Source organism: Poecilia latipinna, unplaced genomic scaffold (assembly GCF_001443285.1).
Source record: "Poecilia latipinna isolate Pla-1442-1.1 unplaced genomic scaffold, P_latipinna-1.0 Scaffold90, whole genome shotgun sequence".
Classification (NCBI taxonomy): domain Eukaryota; kingdom Metazoa; phylum Chordata; class Actinopteri; order Cyprinodontiformes; family Poeciliidae; genus Poecilia; species Poecilia latipinna.
In genome coordinates this window covers 528,912-550,475 of record NW_015112706.1, presented here as the reverse complement: position 1 = coordinate 550,475, position 21,564 = coordinate 528,912, and the positions used below count along the sequence as shown (strand labels likewise).

General features: G+C 38.1%; 1 protein-coding gene across 6 annotated transcripts in view; it reads right to left on the bottom strand.

Annotated features, from left to right (window-relative positions):
• Positions 1-391: 391 nt before the first annotated feature.
• The window catches only part of atp11c (ATPase phospholipid transporting 11C (ATP11C blood group)), a 54,210-nt gene continuing 33,037 nt past the window's right edge, over positions 392-21,564 (bottom strand). For 2 of the 6 annotated variants that reach the window (XM_015023918.1, XM_015023942.1), the window contains exons 5-31: positions 21,163-21,270; positions 20,406-20,534; positions 20,052-20,140; positions 19,170-19,220; positions 18,683-18,747; positions 18,513-18,594; positions 18,289-18,433; positions 16,437-16,634; positions 15,254-15,424; positions 14,733-14,959; positions 14,314-14,385; positions 14,157-14,230; positions 13,961-14,064; positions 13,694-13,875; positions 12,996-13,262; positions 12,274-12,451; positions 12,080-12,182; positions 11,834-11,979; positions 11,594-11,653; positions 10,518-10,645; positions 9,374-9,509; positions 9,213-9,278; positions 8,991-9,094; positions 8,742-8,898; positions 6,595-6,694; positions 4,663-4,694; positions 4,329-4,375 (exon numbers count right to left, since the gene is read on the bottom strand). In XM_015023918.1, the coding sequence (XP_014879404.1) occupies positions 6,599-6,694; positions 8,742-8,898; positions 8,991-9,094; positions 9,213-9,278; positions 9,374-9,509; positions 10,518-10,645; positions 11,594-11,653; positions 11,834-11,979; positions 12,080-12,182; positions 12,274-12,451; positions 12,996-13,262; positions 13,694-13,875; positions 13,961-14,064; positions 14,157-14,230; positions 14,314-14,385; positions 14,733-14,959; positions 15,254-15,424; positions 16,437-16,634; positions 18,289-18,433; positions 18,513-18,594; positions 18,683-18,747; positions 19,170-19,220; positions 20,052-20,140; positions 20,406-20,534; positions 21,163-21,270 (3,138 nt within the window). In that variant the 3' untranslated portion in view covers positions 4,329-4,375; positions 4,663-4,694; positions 6,595-6,598. Of the gene's footprint in view, positions 4,376-4,662; positions 4,695-6,594; positions 6,695-7,507; positions 7,599-8,741; positions 8,899-8,990; positions 9,095-9,212; positions 9,279-9,373; positions 9,510-10,517; positions 10,646-11,593; positions 11,654-11,833; positions 11,980-12,079; positions 12,183-12,273; positions 12,452-12,995; positions 13,263-13,693; positions 13,876-13,960; positions 14,065-14,156; positions 14,231-14,313; positions 14,386-14,732; positions 14,960-15,253; positions 15,425-16,436; positions 16,635-18,288; positions 18,434-18,512; positions 18,595-18,682; positions 18,748-19,169; positions 19,221-20,051; positions 20,141-20,405; positions 20,535-21,162; positions 21,271-21,564 lie in introns of all 6 variants that reach the window. The other 4 variants (XM_015023934.1, XM_015023926.1, XM_015023947.1 and 1 more) reach the window with 4 other exon arrangements.

Here is a 21,564-nt window from a genome sequence, read left to right as displayed (position 1 = left end):
TAAGAAAGGGTGTCATTGTGTACATACTGTTACAGAGAGCCTTTCTCAGCTGAACTGCCCACTGCTCAGCCCACAACTCGTCTAAATGGATCAGCGCTCAGCAGATTTATGCACGCTGAAGAGAAAGACACAGAGGTTTGGAAATCTCAGAGATCAGGCTGGAGGTTTTCTTCCTTTGAGGACACACACGGAGCAGCGGCACGCTGACCTCTTACGGCGGCCACTCAGCTGATCCAGCTTAGCCTCTCGGCCATCTCATTACTGCACAGCATCTGCTGAGGGTGGCTACAAACCCTGCGCGCACACACAGACACACACCCACAAATCTTTGCACTAGACACAAACTGCTGACACACCTTCTACCATAATAAGTCACAAAAGAAGGCCGTTTCTTTAAAACTTTCAGCTTTATTACAGAAAATCTTGAGTTATTTTTGATATTTCAAAGAGGTACATTCAGCTCGGAGGTTTGGAGTGGTGAAGCTGGAGACTCAAAAGGCCGGAGGCGGCAAGGAATCCCTGCCTGAGGTGCCTGAAAGTGTCCACCTCCACAGACAGACAGACACCCACAGAGCCTCTTACTCTCTCTCTTTTCTTTTTTTTCTTATTTCATTTTTTTTTCTTTAAAAAAGTGCCTGGAAAAAAGTTGCATTAAAAATACAATCCATTCATTTTTAACAGGCAAAATATTAGATTCAAACATATTTAAGCTCTGAAAATAGCATTTCTGAAGTTATTTAAAGGTTTCTCATTTGTTAAAGCAGGCAGCCCCATCCAATGTGACCTTTTACTTCCTGTATTTTCAGCGACGGCTTAAGATTTTCCATTCCAAATCTCTTGTTATAGTGAGTAACAATCTAAAGATTTAAGCAAGAAAAACACACAACGACAAGAGCTGGGACACAAATCATAATCAATTTTACATAAGTGTTACAGTTCTGGTTAAAAGTTTACATACACACTTCATCTGCAAGAAAGTTAATAACTTTGGGCTTTGAAGGGCGAATTTCTAATCAATATTGCCAGAAGTATCCACAGAGCCCCACTAATATTTGGTTAAATGTGTTTTAGCTTCTCTGAGTTTTTACAACCTTCTGGTGTCATTTCAATTGGATATGTGAACATTTATCAAATCAGAACTGGACATTTAAATTGGTTGATTTCCTGGTACAGACACCACATTTCTAACATTTTGAATATGATTAAATATTCCAGAATCCTCTTTAGTCCTTTCCAAAACCAGTTTTGATGATTGTTGTTTGGGATTGTTCTGTAAAAATGTTCAGTTCGAACAAAGCTGAAAGCTGTCGATTTGAGGAGAAACATTTAGACGCGTTCTCCTTCCTTCATGATTCCTACCAGTAATACTGGCAGTGAAACAATCCCACAGCATGATGCTGCCACCACCAGGCTTGATAGTTGATTTCTCAGGTTTAAAAGCTTCTTAGCCATTGGTAGTATAATTATATTATTTTATCACTTTTTTCTCTTTTAGCATACTCTCTGCCGCTGTTCCTTGTTTTCTTGCACTGTGTCCCTTCTCTTATTTCAATTATTGATTTATTTTTAGCCATATAAATAGAAGAAAATACATGTTGCACTCTTAACAGGGTAAAGGAAACCAATACATAAATATACATGCAACAATATGCATATAAACATAAAGTAAAAGTAACATAAAAATAACAGATTCATCTTGTCAATGTTATGTGATGTGTAACATGATCAGCAAGACATTTATCTTGAATTGACCCCAAACACATCAAAACTAGTCCTGGAAGGTTAACTACAAACATCCTGAATGAGCCTCACCTCAGTCCCATCGAAAACCTAAGAACTAATCTTAAAGAAGGACATGTGACGGGAACCCAATGAATTTTAATGAAATGCATGTGGCTAAATAATATTATCTTTGATGAAAACAAAGAGAATATTATTTAGGTGGGGCTTGATAGAATAAACACATTAGTGAGGAGGTTTGAATACATTTCAACTTATCTACACAATTTCCAATTTCTGTTTCCTGAAAATTACCTTACATGCTTTAGCATCCTTCCATTTTGGACGAAAAACAAGTCATATAAATTCACTTTATAAACAGCGGTGGGCATTAATATTGAAAAATTTCTTTTGATGAAAATGATGATTTATCGTAAATGAAAAACTAAAGAAAACTGATGGCATGTTCGGAAATGTTATTGATGTTATGTTTTGCTATTTTCTCCACTGTTTGTTCCAAGAGAGCATCAATGAATATAAGGGAGTTAATTTAAAAAAAAAGATTAAATGTGCACTCTACAGTTATAAATGAAACTTTTTAAGTAAGTGGTGTCCTGAAGAAGCCTGATGAAAATGGGAATATTTTTCAAGAATATTATAGTTACCCAAAAAAATGCGTAATAAATAGTTTTTATTTTAATCATAATGCTTATCGCTATCACAGTAGTGCCACAAAATATCTATATATATTCTATATAATTCACAATATCCGATATAACACCCACCACTATCTTTAAAGCTTCAAATTAACATCACATTAAGTCACAGTGAGCGTATGTAAACCTATGGCCAGGACTGTACTTTACATAGGAAGATAAACAGAACTGGATATTGATCTGGGGAGTTGGGGAGCGTATTGGGAAGGGGCTGCCTGGTCTTTACAGACAACACAGACTGCTGAATGGGACTGATACTGTCTCGATTTAGAGCCGGACATCAACACATGAGCTCCACTGGTACAAAGCTTAACATTCTCTGAATAATAAAAAGATACATGTAATAAAAATATAACCTCAGTGAGTAAAATTACACTTAATAATAATAAATATGGCAAGTAGATTTAATATGATGAGAGAAAGTAAAAGATATTAGAAAAAGAGTATCAAAGTGTCTGAAATCATGTTATGTTTGGATGGAATGTATAAAGAACTACAGATTAAAAGTTAAAGGAGGAAATGTGAACAGTTCACGCTATCAGCACCTCACAGTGACTTTAAGCTGTGCTGATTCTGCTCAAACACTTTCAAACCTAAACTCATCCGAAGAGACAAAATATAAACACTAATGATTATAAATTTCTTATTGTTGTGTACAGATGATTATTGGCTATGTGATGTTTTCTTATCTAACGGATACCGTATGCATGTGGTTCGATTATAACTGACCAGATTCATAACAAAGAAACCAGTTTCTCTAATAGTGCAGAAAATGTCAAACTGACCCGAATCAATGAAGTTCAAGTACACCTGCGCTTCTTTACACGCAGGCATGGGTGGCTATCTTCATCCAACACATGTATGCACTTCTGTACAACACAACCACACGATATGCACACAGGCCTGTCACCATAAAGGCCCAACCTGATTGCACTACGTTCGTCGTTTTGGCTTTGAGCAGATGTTAACACACATGTCTAAGCTTTGCACGTTACAGCACATATATTAATTTTCTTATCTCCTACTGGAACCTATTAACTTATCTTTGAGGCTGGAAGATTTCAGCTCACGCGCCAAGTAACGTTTCATAGCTGGCGCGTGCTTTGAGTCTTAAATCTATTGCTCAATCTCACACAGACACACTTTTTGGGCTGAGTAATAATATTTGACCTTTCTTATAAGTTATCATTTGAAACAGATATCCTCTTTATCCACAAAAATCAAAGAAATAAGCTAAAACTACACTAACAGTCTGTGTGCTGCTTTCAGCTGCACGGATATCACATTTAGTAATGTTTTACCTGGAATGATTTGGATTGGAAGGTGTGAATATTTAATTAAATATTAAAATAATTAAAGAAAAGGAAAAAAAAATATTGCAAAAATACAAGTGCAGCGATTAAGTTTAAATAAAAAGATTTGCAAAACACAGTGACTAAATATCAGAGAAGTGTTTTTTTTTTGTTTGTTTTTTTTAGCCTTCATGCAGATGTACCATTCTTGGAGTGGATATTACAACTGCTTAATGGATCAAAGTAGTTGTACTTAGCTACTGGCAAGGCAGCGTTTATTTGTAAGCAAATATCAAAAAAGGAAAAGGAAGAAGACTCATGCCCATCATCGGAGTTATTTTTATAAAATATAGAAGAGCACTGCTCTGCAGGCATGCACTGGGCAAAACAAAAAAACAAAAAAAGGAACGGAAGTCAAAAGACTTCAAAAACAATTTCAACTTCTCCCTCAAGTCTTTAAATTTCTATGATCTTTTTCATCCTCTTCATCTTGATCTCTTGTTTCATCTTTTCATATTTCTCCACCCTTTGAAGTTGCTTTCATTATGAAAGAAAATCAAAACGAGGAGGATTTCAGTGCCGTGTCCAGGCTGCCTCTTACTCGCGCTCCTTCAGGTGCTTGTAGGAAAGTGGTGTGACAGCAGCGATCTGGAAACAACACAAGACGACAGACTTTTACTTTGTGCTTTCAATCAGGAGCTGGAGGCGACAGGAGAAAATTGAACCATGTAGCAAGGCTTAAAACACCACAGAATCAGCAGTGAGTGGCTACAAAACAACGACGAAGAAAGCTACAGTGATTACAGCATCGCCACCACCGACAGCTGACGCGCATTAGTAAAGAAAATCATCCCATTTTCCCCTCATGTCAGCTGATCTATTGAAGCCCAGCAGGCAGATCACGACACAGAGTTAGTGCTGCCGTTGAGGTTTACCTGGAAGCTTGTAGGAGGCCACCCTCTGCCAGCTACAGGGAGAATAAAAACCAGGTTAAAAGTCAAACATTCTTACAGGAAGCTGTGTGCTACTGCTGGGCAGCCAGGGACACTGGTGAACAGTGGCGTTGAAGTGGGACCAGTCTCCTTAGCATTATGTTCAGGGGACAGACAGGTATCTAAAGGTACAATGTCCTGGTAGGTTATTTACTGAATTTGTTTTTTGCATTTTGTCTTTTTAACATCTACAATCTTCTTTGTAAATTACTGTGATTTTATGTAATAGACCAACTCAGATTAGCTGCTGAACTGTGATGAGGTTGGAAAAATCACACATTGTTTTGGACATTAGATATAACTGAGAAACGTTTCACGATATAAGGGTTTCACATCATCAGTCGATATCAATGATTATTGATTAGTTTTTGTTTTAAATATCTCCAACACTGCCAAACAGGTGACGTAATCTATTCAATGTTTTATCCACTTTCCTCTCTAGCTGTTGCACTCATTTTCTCCCTTCACTCCACGCTGTTGTTTTAACATTTTTACACAGTTAGGAAACACGGAGGCGAAACCTTGAACAGCTGTGGCGCAAGTTACTCAACCGGTTGTTGCTAGGTAACCAAAGAGTGAGTGAGTTGCTAGGTAACCAAAGAGAGAGAGTGAGTTGATGCCACCAACCTTGCTCAGTTGGCTGTGAGAAGCTTTCCTATGCCTACATCCCCCAGAATGCTTTGTGGCTCTGGGTCGGAACTTAGTGAAATTTTTGAACATTATATCAAATGTATTATCTACTAATATTGATTACGTGTCTATCACATCTATCTAAGTTTGGGATGCCGTCTCATAACATGAGCATCTCTCAACATACTCCACAGCTTTATTCCTGCCCTGCCTGGTGTTCATCAATGTCCTCTAACAAACCTCTGAAGACGTCACAGAACAGCTGAATCCTAACGGTAATTGGCTGAAGTAGATTTCACTTAGAGGTACCAGAGTAAAGGGGGGCAAATATATTAGCTTAATACAAGTTTCAGATTTTTATTGGTATAATTTTAAAAAAAGGGTTTCCTTCTATTGTGTAATCATGTTTATCTTTGTGTTACATACAATCTTTAAATACTTTAAAGTTTGTGACTGTAAAAAGACAAGATGTAAAAAACTTCAGCTGGTATAAATCCTTTAGCAGGGCCATAAAAACACATTGAGGGACGAAGGAGTTTTCAGAAGTTTTATCCATGTTTGTTTCTTTGTCATTTGGATGTCTGCAGCCCATAATTCAGCAACATTTAGACTAAGTTTGAATCAGAGTAACTCCATGCACCAAACCCAAGGACAACAAGCACAAATGCATGCATTATTTACCAAACAAATAAGCAGACGGTGAATAACAGAGATGACCTAACCCAAAGAAACAAAAGGCAACATTGCAAGTGGTACAAGAATGTTGGAAAGTGGAGCGGTGCAGTGACCAGCCCTGTGGTTTGACACCATGAGATAGGAAGGAAAAAGAAGGACACCTCGAACTCCAACTCAGGAAAACAACTGACTGGAAGAAAGTAAATAAAGATGGAGACATCAGAAGCACAAGCAAATGGAAATTTAAGCTTTGCATCAAAAGGAAGGCTGAAAGGAGCATGTGTCTGTGCAAAAATGTGAACCCAAGTTTGCAATCATAGATGAAATGCATGAATTATTTAACCATATCATACAAAAGTTTTGGTCCAGAATGACAGAAATGTAATAAGTGCCTCTCTTCAGCCAGCCTAATCCAGCTTAGACAACACAGACAAGAAGAAAAACACTTGTTCATTATTAAATATGATTTATAGGCCATTGGGGTTTTGATTACCTTATTAGAACTTAGAGGGGTTTAAAATCAAGCGTGAGTCCCTGATTAAGTTGAATGACCTAAAAGTGGGCTGGTACCTGTTTAAATGACAGTATTGGATTCATCTGAAAAGGTTCTGGTGAGCAGGGGCCTGGCTGGAGACTGGGGAGACTGGGGGTCCCCCGCACTCGACTTTTTCTAGAAGGGTGAGGCAGAACACACCGTTGACTTCACTACTCCGCCAAGCACAAACATGCTTCTCTTTCTCCGTATTCTCCTTCCTCCAGCACACTTACACACATACACACAAACATATACATTCACAAGAGACTAAAAGTAGACAAATGGGCAATAAAAAGTTAGTCCATGTGTCTTTCTAGACAACTCTTGGCAAAAAATAAAAACCTTCAGTTAAACAATTTTTTTTATAGTGTATTTGTTCATATACTTGGATATTTCTCAAAACAAGATTTATGAGACTGAACACAGAAAAAGCTGTGGGCTGTGGGTTGAGGATCCAGGATGAGGTTGTGGACTCGTGCCTCATGCAGTTGCGTTTGGGTGCTTTGAGGTGCTGCAGTCACCCGACGGGACATGCAGAGGCAGCAGGCATTGGAGCAGCAAGGCAGCTGGGAGGAGACACTGAATAATAAAACTGGACAGACGAGGATGAAAGACTGACTGCACGCTCAGCACAGACTCCCTGTCCTACTCCACACTGCAGGAAGAGCTGGCAGCACACCACTCCTCCCAATTTAATAAATTATAACTAGATTAAGCCAGTTGAGTCAATGTTTAAAACAGAGGCTTCCAAGCATTGACTCCATAATTAAACTGTCCAACAGAGTGGGACCAGGATCAAAATCTATAGGGCGCCAGCTTGAATAAATTTATGTAAGGAAGGAGACAGTGGGAGAGGGAGGACACAGTGAGAAGGAAACAAGCAAGTTTCCAAGCAAACAGAAAATCCTCAGAACGAGAATAAAGTTTAACAGAGAGAAAACAGGAGACCTCAGTCGCTCCATGAGAAGCTGTGAGTGCTAGCTGTCTGAGACAGCATGAAGATAGTAGAAGTCCCCGAGGACGGAAGGCGATGCTTCATCTTTAGGGAGGAAAGTACAGAGAGGAAGAGAAGGAAAAATAGGAAGGTGACAGGTAAGAACGTGTGACAGCACAGAGAAGTCATATTGGAAAGTAAAAAGAAGTCAATAGGAGAACCAAGAACTTGAAAACTAGACTGGAAGGAAATCAGTTAATCATAAATGTGACAGAACTACAAATCAAGCAAATCTTACATTTTCAATGATGGTTTACAAGAGTAAAAATGATAAAATACCCCAAAGACACCAGCAAATGTAGCCTGTTATTCCAGTGCAAACATAAGGCTGATGGGATGGAAACTGGAAAGATTTGTGGTCAGTTCAATCAATTAGTATGAGTGACTCTTCTCTGCATTTTGAAGGTCACAAAATTTTGATAATGCTTTACCTCCTACAGAATTTCCAACAAATTCAAAATTACACAATTTTCCAGACTCAAATGTAGGAAGTCACTATTTTTTCAACAAACACAGTTATTACTGTCAATAATTTCACAGAACACCACTTTGAAAAAAAAAAAAAAAACACACACACTAACCCCTTAAGTTCATGGGTACATTCTGCACATATTTCAAAGATAAATTATGCAATCTAAAAATATATTAATCTAGAGATACAAACAGTTTTTCATCCTTGATTTTGTTATATTGAAAAATCGAGAAATGGAAAACTATCAGAGATTTCAAGTCTGAAGTCTGATCTTAATAAATGTGCAAAAAGTCTAAAAAAATTTGAGCCTAATGAACTCATGTATAAACACAGCGCTAAACGTTGAAATAGATTAATTGAATGTGTGCAGCAGGTGGTTATAAAACATCAGTAGATGTCAGCTACCAAAATATTACATCAGCAGAGGAATAGCTCTCTTGGTTTTCCATCTTAAGTTTTAAAACTGCAGGTAAGTTCTGTATTGTGTTACGCATAGACTTTAGAGATCGCTAGTCATGACAGCTACCTGAAACTTAGCATTAGCTGTAAATGTAAGCCATAAATCTAGTCAACCATCCTTTAAAAGGTATTCCAAACGACTCAACTTGAAAATTTACCAACATAGCCCCGAGGAAGCAAATTCATTTGCTAAAGTGAGCGTTGAAAGTACACAGAAAATAAAAGTCTGTGTGTGTGTACGTGCAGTTCAGCGTTACCTGTCGAGCGTGGGGTCCACGGGGCTTGCGGAGCACCACAAGCAGGATCTCTGGCAGTAGACTGAGAATGATGAGCAAGATGATGACGAGCCACGCTGACACAGAGCTCAGCATGTTGGCGAACACAAAGTACAAACGCTGGTGCTTCAGGAAAGGCCTGCTGGAGAATACGCACTTCTGGTCACATTATCCGTTTCTGAAAGCTGACAAAAGGTCGGCTGCAACAAACTTTTGTGTGAATTTTCTGACCATATGATTCCTCCCCAGAAGAAGCTGAAAAACACATAAAAAGCCAGGGAGCCCCATATTACAAAGTGGTTGATCCATGTCCAATGCCGTGTGTCCAGAGCCAGCTGTAAAAAATAAGAGAAGATCATTAAAAACTACACAAAAAACATGTTTAAAATCCTAATTTTACTGGACTTTTAGTCTCCTGTTTGTGCTAAAGCTTAGAACAGGGAAGACATTTACCTTTAGCGTTACAGTGAAGACGAGGACAGTGAACACAATCGTTCCATATGACCAGTTTCCAAAAACCTGGATACAAAAAAGACAAACAGGACGTGGTGAGGAGACGGAGACCAATCGATCATTTTGTCTCATTTCTGTTCAGTAGCTGAGTGAAATCAAACCTGGCCGTTGTCCTGCAGAGCTGGGTTACTGAACAAAAACCGAACACCAAAGAAGAAGACTAATCCGTGGAAGATTCCAAGCGCAGTCCAATAAAGGAATAGCTTCCACCGCAACATTGCATTCTTAGCAATGTCTCTGAAATGAATTGAAAGGTAGAAAAAAAAATCATACAGTAACTTTATAGAAATTTACAACAGTGAGTCAGGGTATGTTGTTTAGAGTTAATTAAATAGCTTTTAAATACTTTTAAATATATCTTTCTAATTGCTTTTTATTAAAAGCGCTATAAAAGTGGAGCTGATGGGCCAAAACCGAACTTTTATTTTACAGAGGCTAAACGTAAAGTTCTAGCCAAAGGTTTACAAGCATTCATCTGCATGAATATCAATTTTTTTTTTTTTTTTGATCAAGGTCTTTTTATTATTTTTTACATAAACCACAAAAAAGCTGACGAAGACACACACAACAGAAATCCCTCCCAGCCCTCCCCTCCTATACCGGATCTACTACCCCAACATGAATCCGCCTTGTATTATGAATATCAAATTTGAATGTTGAATTTGATTGTTTGTTTTTTTTTCAGTATGAAATGAATACATTTAAAACAAAAAGAACTGGGTGGACAAGTTTGAATCTTTGGTGTATTTTCTCACATCCACTGTCAAAATTATACATAAAGGCTGATGCACTCCTACATCATCTGAAATGTCCTATGGCAACCATATAACTTCTGCAGTCATCATCATCATAGTTGTGGTTAGATATTTAACTACTCTTACTGGGAGAACTGGGAGAGTTAATTTAAATTGGTTGGTTTCCTGGCATGGAAAACACTTTTAAATGTGAACCAAACTTCAATAAAGTTCACTTCATGGTTACGAGAAATACATTCATTTATGCAAAGATAAATACACTTATTAACGATTTATTAAATCGTTAATAAACCCAGTAATTAGGCATACTTATGTCAGTATAATGGATATGGGAAAATTGTTAAAGGTTGATTGTTTAATTTTACAGTCTATTCGCAAAATACATCAGTAACTGATAGTTCAAAACCCCAAATCACTTTGAAAATAATGAGCACATAAAAACCTCTAACAAGACCTGCACTTTTCAAAAGGCGCAATACCACTAAGTTACCTGTAGAGGGTGGAGTGTTCCAAAAGAACCTCAATGCAAATGTGCTGCTCCAAAAGGCTGTAAGCCAGGATGGGCATAGAGGTGAAGCAGATGTTGTACATCGTCAGATAGGCTGCATCGTACAGGGGCTGGGGAGGACGGAGCAGGAGGAAGGGTAGGAGGGGCAGGACGGAGGGAGGAGGAGAAGGGGTGGGGTGACTGGGGATTAATATGAAGGAGTAGAAAAAAACTCAAAAACACCTATATGTCTTAAAAGGAAGCCATCTGAGGAAGCATAAATATTACTTTCAGGAACTTAGATCTGTTTGTGGGTCAAAAGAAAGAATAGCAGAGGCATGAAAAAGTGTTTGAAGCTTTACAGACTTTCATTTTTGCATTTTCAGCACTTGGAATCAGTGATATCTCAGTAAATATATGTGATTATGTTGTTTGGAAGGGAAAAAAATCTAAACCAACGTTTCCAACTACATGAAAACATAATTTGAGAAAAAAAAAATCAACCACACATTAATAGTAAAGCATAGTGGTGGCAGTGTGATGGTCTTGGTATGATTTGCTTCTGCAGGGCCTGAAAGACTTCCCTCAATTGATATACGTTATTGGAAAACATCCATCATGTTGCCTTAAGATCAAGCACACTTGGGTTTTGGTCTAAATGATCTAAAACTCACCAACAAGACATGGTCGAAAATGCTCCACTGTTAGTTTGGACAGTTTTTTTTTCCCCTCAATTAAAAATGATTTAAAAATTGCAGCTTTAGATTTCTCTGTTTTTTTTCTTTTATATTAAAATCTGGTTATCAGAGTGACAAAAAGAAATAAAAACAGAATAAGTCTGTAAGAGTGCAAATATTTTTTCACACCACTGCAGGTTCCCTGTGGTATATCCATAACAAAATTCTTGTTATACCTTTATAATAGTTTGATTGCACAAACATCACCAGGGTTGAGATTATTTCAACAGAGGTCAAAGGTCACAGGACCAGAGGGGTTGGGATAATTTAAGGGAAATGGGCTCAGTCATCTTTAGTGATCACAACATTTTCAAACCTCATTGTCGCTAAGGAAAAACTCACTTGCTGGGAATAGCCACAGAAGAACTGGTACAAAAACTGAGGTAAGATGAAGCAAAGATTCTGTAGAAAAAAATAAGAAAAAGTTGTTCAAAGTTATGAGTAGTTTAATTTTAACTCAAAAGTTTGTTGTTTTGTTATTTCTGGAAAACGTCTCGCAAACAGTAGCTGATCAATGTAAGTTTTGAATATGAATGCAGCAAGGCATTGGAACATTAAAAAGGCAAAATCAGTTTTGGTTACCTTGTAAAAGAAGTACTGCACCAGGTGTGCAATGCGAACGTAGTAAAGATGTCCATGAGCCAACAAAAGTTTCTTGAGGTGCTTGAGTTTGGGGATAGCATAATCACTGTTCTTTACTGCCTGCCGACCCTCTTTACCCTTAATACCTGGAACACCAGGGCCAAACAAAAACGAAAATATACCGAGGGTCAAAACATAACCTGTACCAAATGATAGCAGTTCCCCACATTTACACTGATTTCTTACCAATGCCAACATGAGCTTCCAAGATCATGCTAACGTCATTTGCTCCATCACCAATGGAAAGAGTAATTGGGTTGCCTTTGGAGTTCTTCACCAGTTTAACAATCTACAGATGGGAGTAAAACAGAGAGCTGTATGTTGCTAAGCGTTTGCTGTTAAAGTGATAAATCCAGTTCACTGAAATAACCGGATCTGACCTGGGCTTTCTGCAGAGGGGCCATGCGGCAGCAGAGAACAGACGTGCAGTTCTGACAGATCTGCAGAAACAGGTTCTTGTATCTTCTGGAGTTTGGTTCAGAGGAGGAGCTGAGAACCATCGACAAAGAAGCTCCATCGATGATGAAACCGTAATCATGTCCGGCTACAGACCAACTCCTGCAGCAAACAGCAGGAAAATAAGGAATGAGTTACAACTTCTGATACAAAAACCTTTTAATAGCATTACACAAGCCAACTTCTTCACATTTTGTTGCTCCACAAACATAATATTCAAAGGGTTGCTAGTTTTTTCCTGTTCAGCATTGATGAGAAGATGTATCAAAGTGAGAATTTATGGCAAAATTTGATTTTCACAAGCACTTTCCATCCAATCTGAGCTTGAGCTGTTTTGCAAATAAAAATGGGGAAAATTGTTAGTCTCTAGATGTGCGCAGCTGTCTTAAAACATGTATAGCTGTAACTGTATTAGTGACTCAGGGTATAATTTCACTTTTGAGATGTTTATTTGCAGAACATTTAAGAACTACGAATCATTTTCCTTCCACTTTGCAGATTTGTGTTGGTCTATCACACAAAACCTCCATAAAACACTGAATTTTGTGGTTGTAATGAGACAAAATGTGAAAACGTTTAAGGTCGTTCAGTGTTTCTTGCAAGGCACAGAATAGGGGTTATTATTGTATAATGGTAAGATACCAACCTGGTAATTCCTAATTTCACAGGTGGGGCATCTTGAACAGCTTTCTTATGGTACTCAAGTAACAGATCATGCAGCCTCTCCTCCCGACTCCTCCCTCCATCCTCAAGAGTGCGCAGCGTCAGCTCCAGCAGTTCCGTGTTTTTCTTAAACAGTCCACAAGCGTAGCAGGTGGACTTGGCCGTCTCCATCTTATCCCCTGTCAGAACCCAAACCTTCATGCCTGCTCCCTGCAGAGCCTCCATGGTCTGTGCCGCCTCGTCCTGAAGCCTGTTGGGTAGAAAGAGACGCATTCGAGGAGAATGAGAACACTTTGCTAAGTAAAACACAAAAAAGGAAGAAAATTTATGTTAATTGTGCCCAACAAGTTGAGCTAAATTGATTAATCACAATATTTTTGGAAGTTTTGTTTTACTAACAATGAAAATATTTAACATATAAAACCAACAATTTGTTTTAGCATTTTGAAATCTTAAGATTGTGAAGCAGTACATAACCACATGGTGGCAGTGTAAGATGGGGCACAAGCTACAGAAAATTTAACAGAAGGAACTCCTAACTGTAAGACAAAAGAAAGGCACTTAGGAAAGCTTTAGATTTTAAATGAGGTCATTTGTAACTTGTAAAACCTTTTAAAGTAAAATCTGATCTTTTGCATTTTAAAACAGAGTTTGACTACAGTATGTGGAGTTAGCACCCACTGATCTTCCACAGCTGTAGCTCCTATTAAAATCATATCAGTCTCCACTCGGTTGTAAACAGCCATTAGCTTCTCCTCTCTGTCCTGGAGAGCCAGTCTAGCTTCTCTCAAGTCTGCGTCTGCCCTGGCGTACTCCTGTGCGCTGAGATGTTTGTAAGCTACACACAATGTGCGATAGCCCTCCTGGACAGAGAGAGAAAAAAATGTTACCACAGAAAACCTTGAGACTGTTTGGTGAAGAAGCTACAACAGTTTGTTTTTCACTCACGGTTGCGTTGCGTTCCACATGCATGCGTATCCTCTCCACCTCCTCCTGTCTGACTTGAGGGAAAATAGAAGAATCTGCCCCCTTGCAGAAAAGCAATATGTCACCTGGACACAAACATAAACAATTAGACAAGGTGAATGTTGAAAATCGACAGTAAATCAAATAAAAATGCAGTAAGTTAAAGTCTTCAGCTCACCTGTTTTGGATCTGACCATTACACTCATCCGCCTTCTCACAGGGTCAAAGTTTAACACATGAAGTAGTTCATACCTTCAAGTAACACAAAATTGAAATTAAGTTTAAAAAAGAATACACAAAAATCAATTATGACAATCCAAATGTTACTGACTTACGTTTCAACATCTTTATTCCTGTTAAGAATTTTCATGTTTTTACTTTCAAGGCCCAGAAACGTGAAGCCGTACCTGCAGATGGAGACAAATGACTGAACATGCGACATTTCTTAGTCATGCATTTGTGTGATTTGTGCTTTACTTTGGGCTAAATTTGATGACCAAGTCCTAAAACTACTGAACACTCAAAATTCAGTATGTTAGAAAATATAAATATTACACAACATCATTCAAGAGTTTCTCAATGCAGACATATTATTGTCCTAGTGAATCGTGTGTGAGAGACTGCTGACTTGACAGTAAATAGTCACAAAACCTCATTATTTAAGAAGCTGACTGTTCAGATTCAGCATATTAAAGCAAAATTAGGGGGAAGGAAAACATGTTGTAACAGCAACAAAGCTCTCATCTTTTTTTACCTCATGGCTCCTTTAACCAGAGCAATCTCATCGGGCGAGGAAGCTATGAAGCCCATTTCCTTCTGTGGCGGGTCCAGAAACCCGTGATCGAGCCCTAAGCCATCGACTTGGTCAATCTGGTCAATCTGGTCAAACTGGTCATTCTGGTCTTGCCTCTGCTTTGTAGACTCTTTCACCTGAACTGTGTGGCACAGACAGAGGGCACGAAGGAAAAGCTCCTCCCTCTCCTAACAACAAAACAAAAACACAACTCATTAAAGGAAACTAAAATCAAACAAGTTAGCTCATTTCAACATGACTGAATTTACTTTTTATCAAAATAAGTTCTACAAAAATTAACAGGTGCTTCTTTCCAGAGCAAACATTTTTCCCACTTCATGTTAACTGCATATGTCGACATGTCACAGGCCACACATGGGTGACCTTATGAAGGGTCTTTCTGACCAATGAGCTATGTAATGGCCATATGCTAATGCCTGCATGACTTCTTGTACCAGATGGTGGGGCAACACAACACTCACCCTGCCAGCTTTCTGCTGGATTTTGTTTACAGGTCCATCTGTGACGCAAAACCCGTCCAACTCTGAGCTCCCGTCCCCATGCTTGTACTGGAAGCCGTCGATGCAGCACTCTATGAACTCCATGTTGTTCTGAGTGAGGGTGCCGGTCTTGTCTGTGAAGATGTACTCCACCTGCAGTAAACATCATGGAGAAAGCACAAAATGTAAAACAATAAAAAATTATATTAGAAAGAGAATTGCACAGCTTGTGTCAAATTGGTAAGGTGCAAATTCTTGTATTTATTTTAAATGCTAAGTGTAGCTGCTACAAAAAAAATGCACTTTTTGTGATGATCAGATGTATAAAAAGAAAATTAATTAACTGTGTTGCAAATCTACTGCTTATGCATCTTTTATTTTTCTTTTTTTTCTGTAGCAGGAGTCACTCATAATCCAAGTTAGATTTTTTTTCAAGTATGCAAATTTTCTGGAATCTCTGCAACAAAAGTTGAGAAAACCCAAATGTTTTTATTTTCACATTTTATACTAACATTTCAATATTCTTTTCGGGATGCAATAAATCCCATATGTCTAAGAATTCGATATGCTGCACAATACAGTTTAATAATTCAGAGGAGAAATTGCTTATTTGTTGACAAACTACTCCATCCAAAGTATTACATATTAGTAATTACAAATATAACCACAAGTTAGATAAAATGGGTAAAAATTTAAAAGAATTAAAAATAATGAGACTGAAGCTGTGTAGTGCATAGAGTAAACCAGTACCATACTTGCTCTACCTATTGCTGCACACTGCCAGTCTGCTGGCTGAAAGAGGAAACTTGCATTTATTTTTTTTTCTGCTTACATAAATTGAAACCGGTAAAGAAATGAAGCATAATCCATCTCTCCAGTTACAGTAACATTGTTGTAATATTATATTTGGCAAGCTCCTAGCAGCAGGCTCCAACAGAGGAGGTAGAGCCTCCAACATCAGCTTGTTTTACTCCTCGTGTTACTTTATTAAAAGCAGAGTAGCCAAAAGTAAAATTCTTTACACAACACGGATAGTAACAAACGTCTACCACATGTTTATTCTTTCTTTTTACTTAGAAATGTATGTTTGGATAACAAAATTAGAAACATAAAAAAGAAAAACGGTCAATCAAAAGTGTTATTTGAATGCGTCTTGCGGCCTGACCTGTCCCAACTCCTCATTGAGGTCTGATGTGTTGACCAGCGCCCCCTCTTGGATTTCAGGGTCGAAGAAATCTTTGTCCCATGTAATGAAAAAGGACCCCAAGAACTTTTGCATCTCAACCGTGACGTACATGGACACCGGAATGATGAAGTTGAAGAGCACCATGAAGGACAGGAAGTCTGTGAACATTTTTAGGTACTGTTGATAAAAAAAAGAAAGTTAAAATGAGACGCAGGTTCCCAATAACGTTAAAACTAACAACTTTTCTGCAGTTGAAACTTTCGCATGTAAAAGATAAAAGATAATAAAAGATAGTGCATTTAATTGTGATATAAAATATAAACAAACATGCTGTCAGAACTAGAGGTGAGTAGTAGTTTTAATCCAGAATGTTTTTATATGTTTCTGTTTTAAAAAATATTAATCATAAATGTTTAATTCTTTACTAATCAACAAAAATTGTATTTTAATTGAAGCACTTTTTTTATATACACTTTACAAATGCGAATAATCACCACTATTTTTTATACACAACTACAATATTTCTACTTTAAAAGACTGATTTGCAACACTGCAAACAAAAATTTACAAACTATGGCATTATTTTATTATAAGGAAACAAGAACAAGTTATAAAAAACTAAACTCTGCCCCATTTTCAAGATAATGCCACCATGTTGGGTAACTTGTCTTATGGAGCTGACTTTTATAAACTGTGGGTCAATACCAATGACAAAAAATAAACTAAAATCAGCACCATTCAGTACACTAGTACAATGTCAGAGAAAGTACAGTAACTGCACTTGATTTTTTTTATGAAGTTGACTTTGTGAAATTTTGATTGAACTGTGCTCTGTGTTGAGAACATTTTGTTTTTCAGCTGAAATCAGCTCCCCCACACAAAGGTTTGTACAGCAAATAAGGAACAAGTTTCACAGTTAACTAAAGAACAAACACAAGGAGAAAGGAGCATGTAGTGATGTCGGTCAGCAGTGGCCAATTCACATGTTTTCTTTGCGTCACAGTGTGTAAAACATCACACATGGAGCAGTGGCCTAAAGGCTGGAGCAATCACCAGTAAATATTTAACGTCACGGAGCTCAACAACAATGCATTAGGATTTAATGTTTCAAATTTGCATTTAGAAGCTGAAGTGAAACCAAAGCACCTGGTCAGCTTTCAGTCTCAAAAAGGACATCCGCAGCCTGGTGAGTTTTATTCAACCAAAAGGTTATTAAGAGTGAATAAATAAAAAGTTGAAGACTTTCCAGAAGGTTGCGTTTAGGTGACAATTATCTTAAGAAATATAAAGTTTCAGTTCAACATTTAATTTAATTATTTAGCAAACAACTTGCCTTGCAAAATTACTCAACTGTTTTGTGCTTTTTTTTTTTTTTTTCTCATTAGTGGCACAAACTGCAACATAGTTTACTTGGATTTCATGTGATAGACACACACATCGTTTTCAAACTGTGCTTCCATTCTAGGCAATAATAATTTCCGTAAATGCAACTGAGTCATAATGACTTTTAAACCAAGTTGAAAAATAAATGCCAACGTGTTTTTGTTTCACATCATTTTTTTCTCTTTCAAAAGAAGCTGAAAGCTAATTTCCTCATATGATAGTGTACAAAAAAACTTTGAAAACATAACTGCATGTTACCCGGTTATAAAGTAACTGTAGTTATTGACAGGGCAGATCTAAACAAATCCATTTTTCAGTTAGAGCTTAAAACATAAACTGCTATCTAAATCATGTTTGGTTGACGTTTTGTTGTAGGGACAGCAATGCACCAGTTTTAAAATCATGCAGACATTTTATCAATGTTTTTTCAAAAACAAGTTAACAGCACCTGATTAGTTTCCTTCTCCTTCTGCGTTTTCTCGTTGTACCACGTCTCATCGTGTTTGCTCTGCCACACATACTTCAGTGTGGTGCACACAAGCGCTTTGCTCACCAGGATGAAAAGGTAAACCAGGAGGAAGGCGTTGATGGACCTGAAATAACAGTATTGGTTACAACAAGCAGTGGGCCAGACCTGTTTAATCTCATCTGCGGTTCTAGCTACAGACATACTTCTCCACAGCGGACCGTTTTTGCGATTTTCCCTGGTAGTTGAGAGCCATTTTTGTCTCCATTCCAGTGTAAACTGCGACACCTTGAGAAAACCCCCAGAAAAAACAGAAAAAAAGGATCAGCTTTCAGCATAAAAGCCCACTGAGTGACACTGCTTTCATTTGACTCACCACATATCTTCTGAGTGTTCTTCAAATTTGCTCCTTTCAGCAGCAGGTTTTCTGGGCCTAAAGATCTGCACAATCACATCAGTGGGTTAAACACTTGTGCTGCGATTCAGGAGCTGTGCAATCCACACACTCCTCTATTCTGTAAATGGGAACCTGGCAGGGCATCTGGCATCCGTTCTAAAATACGCAGTGACAGCGGGGCTGCAGTCCAGGTTTACGCCCGTCCCAGTGCTCTTCAGAAGGACAGTGGAATTTGTTTGTGGCCATTACAAAGTAGTCAATGAGAAATGCCAGTGGGAGTGCTTTGGAAGCAGTGGCTAAACCCCTGCCAGCCTGTTTTAATGTTAATGCTTGTTTGCAATGAAGGATCAATAGAGAAGTGATTTGTTAGAGATGCAAAGGGAAACAAATGGGTGCTTAAGGAACCATGTTTTGATTTTGCTCCCGTTTAAAGTGGATTGAGATTGCTGTGCATGAGAGCTCTCACCTCACATCAGGCTCCTGACTGTTTCTGTAAATGTGCATACGGCCGACAAATCTGGAACAGAACAACATCCACTTAGTATATACAATGGAAAACAGATATTTAAATACACTGCATAGAAAGACTGATGACCTTCTTCTCTCATGACATTAAATCGAACTAAATCTTTGCCAATTATCAGCGCAGTGAGAGAACATTTTCATGTATTTATTAAAATTTGGAAGTTTATGTACACTAAGTCCATCATGTCTATGAACAATTTGGGAAAACCCTACTGATGATGTCATGGACTGAGACGCCACCCACAGAGCAAGAAGTCATAACTCTAAAAGCAATCTAGAAAGGTTAGCATTTGCAAAGGGACTCGAACAAGAAACTCAATTTGTGTTGGAGCAAAGCAGCATAAAACATGGAGCTTTTTCTATGCTGCTTTTTTTTTTTTACTTTGCCAGTCAATCATGACTGGCAGAGTAAGAACTGCCAGCCATGATTGAGTAAGGTTTCTCAGCATAAAATATGATTTAGTTTCACCAGTTCTACCAGGAGAAACGGGTCAAAATACAAATAAATTACTGTGAGACGCTTGAGGAAGGAAATCCTAAATGCTTGACCAAAGTCATATAGCTTAGAGCAATCGTTTCAAACAAATCTCTAAAAAGTTTTGTCAAAATTTGTGGTATTTAGTAAATAAAAATAGTGTTGAGCTTGAATTATTGTCAGTGACAAGAAAAAGTTATATTTCTTTCCGTAAAGAGCATAAAAATATCCGATTTCAGCTGTCGCTGTATCATCTTCATGTTATTGCTAGGCATCAGGCTAGCATTTTCAAAAGACATCATAATCATGTAGTGTAAATCTGCTGAGACCACCTGGTGACTGACTTACTTATAAAGGTCAGGCTGAGGCTGTTCACACTCGATGGTGGCACTGAGATACTGCAGATCACTCTCTAGGTCTGCCACTGTGTAGTGTGTCTAGAAGATGGCACAAACAAGCAGAGTAAGAACTGAAAGCCAGGACTCAGTAAGGTCAAACGGCCTTTTTAGCTTCCTGTTCTCTTTCTCACTCAGCTAGAGGAAGAGTGGGTGTTTAAAAAAGGTATTAAAATGCTGTGACAAATGAATATGAAGATAATAATGCAACAGATGAGAGAAGCATGTGATGACTGACTCTAAGATCTTCTGATGATATTAATAGGGATTAGGACAGTAATTGGAGATGAGTGGCAGTGCATCTCACTTTATGGTTGGACTCTCCGTCCAGACTTGCTGTGGTAACAAAACATGTGCCATCATCTCGGCTGGACTGCAGCAGGATTAGATCACAGGGAAAGGTCTCATCTTCTTCTACTTCCAAAATGTCTCCAACCTGAAGGGTTTACAATAAGTAAAATAGCACAATGAAGTAGAATAACAGACAACATACACAACAATGTAAATTAAACAGCAGATTCAATGGGAAATGCAATAGGAATCGTAAGTGTTGGACAGAATCATGGATTTCACAGGGATTTAAACAGTAAATATCAGTGACTTTGCACTTCCTGTGCTTAATATTCAGAGGCGTGTCAGTGTGAATGCTTGCAGGCAGACACGTGCTTCATGGCTGTCGGAAACATCACTACAAAGAATAGCAGAACATCTAAAGCAAATCATTTCCTGGAAGTTTAATTTTAGCTTAGCTTGCATACTGAAAAAAAACAGCAGTTTGACAGCTTGAAACTTTGGTATACCTGCATGTAAAGCCCAACGTATAAACAACACCAGTTTATCTTGAGTTTCTCAGCCTCCGAATGCTGGAATGATTTTATAGGTTGCTTAACAAACAGAGCAAACCCAACTCTTAATATTGACATTAAATCAGAGTGAACAGCAACAGAAGACACATATTGGCATTGATTATCACCAGCCCTCTCACTCTAACAACTTCTCAGTGCAAAAACATTGTTATTTTTATTCCTGCTGATCCAAGTTAGGATGTGTGTGCAAAAAGTTACCTTGATTTTAGCACTCATCTTCCGTATCCTCCGGCCATCCTCTAGTACGGACACCCGGTACTCATTCACCTCCCGGTCAGCCTTGTGCCGCAGCCAGTCCTCATATCCCTGTGGCAATGTGTCAAAAAAATCTAAATTGGTTTATCTGCTGAGCAAACAGAAAAATGATAAACTTTCACTGACCCATTAATACCCACGAGACACTAAGAGCTCTGAGATCAATAGAAAGTCACAGAATGCGGAAAAAGTGGGGCATGAACACAATTACGACCTCTGAACATGACAAAAGAACAATTCCTGTAAGGTGACTGGTTGATGTTAATTGCCCAGAAGAACTACTAAACAGCAGACCATGAAGATATACTAAGCCAGGAACAAAATAATGCACATTCTGCAGTCAAG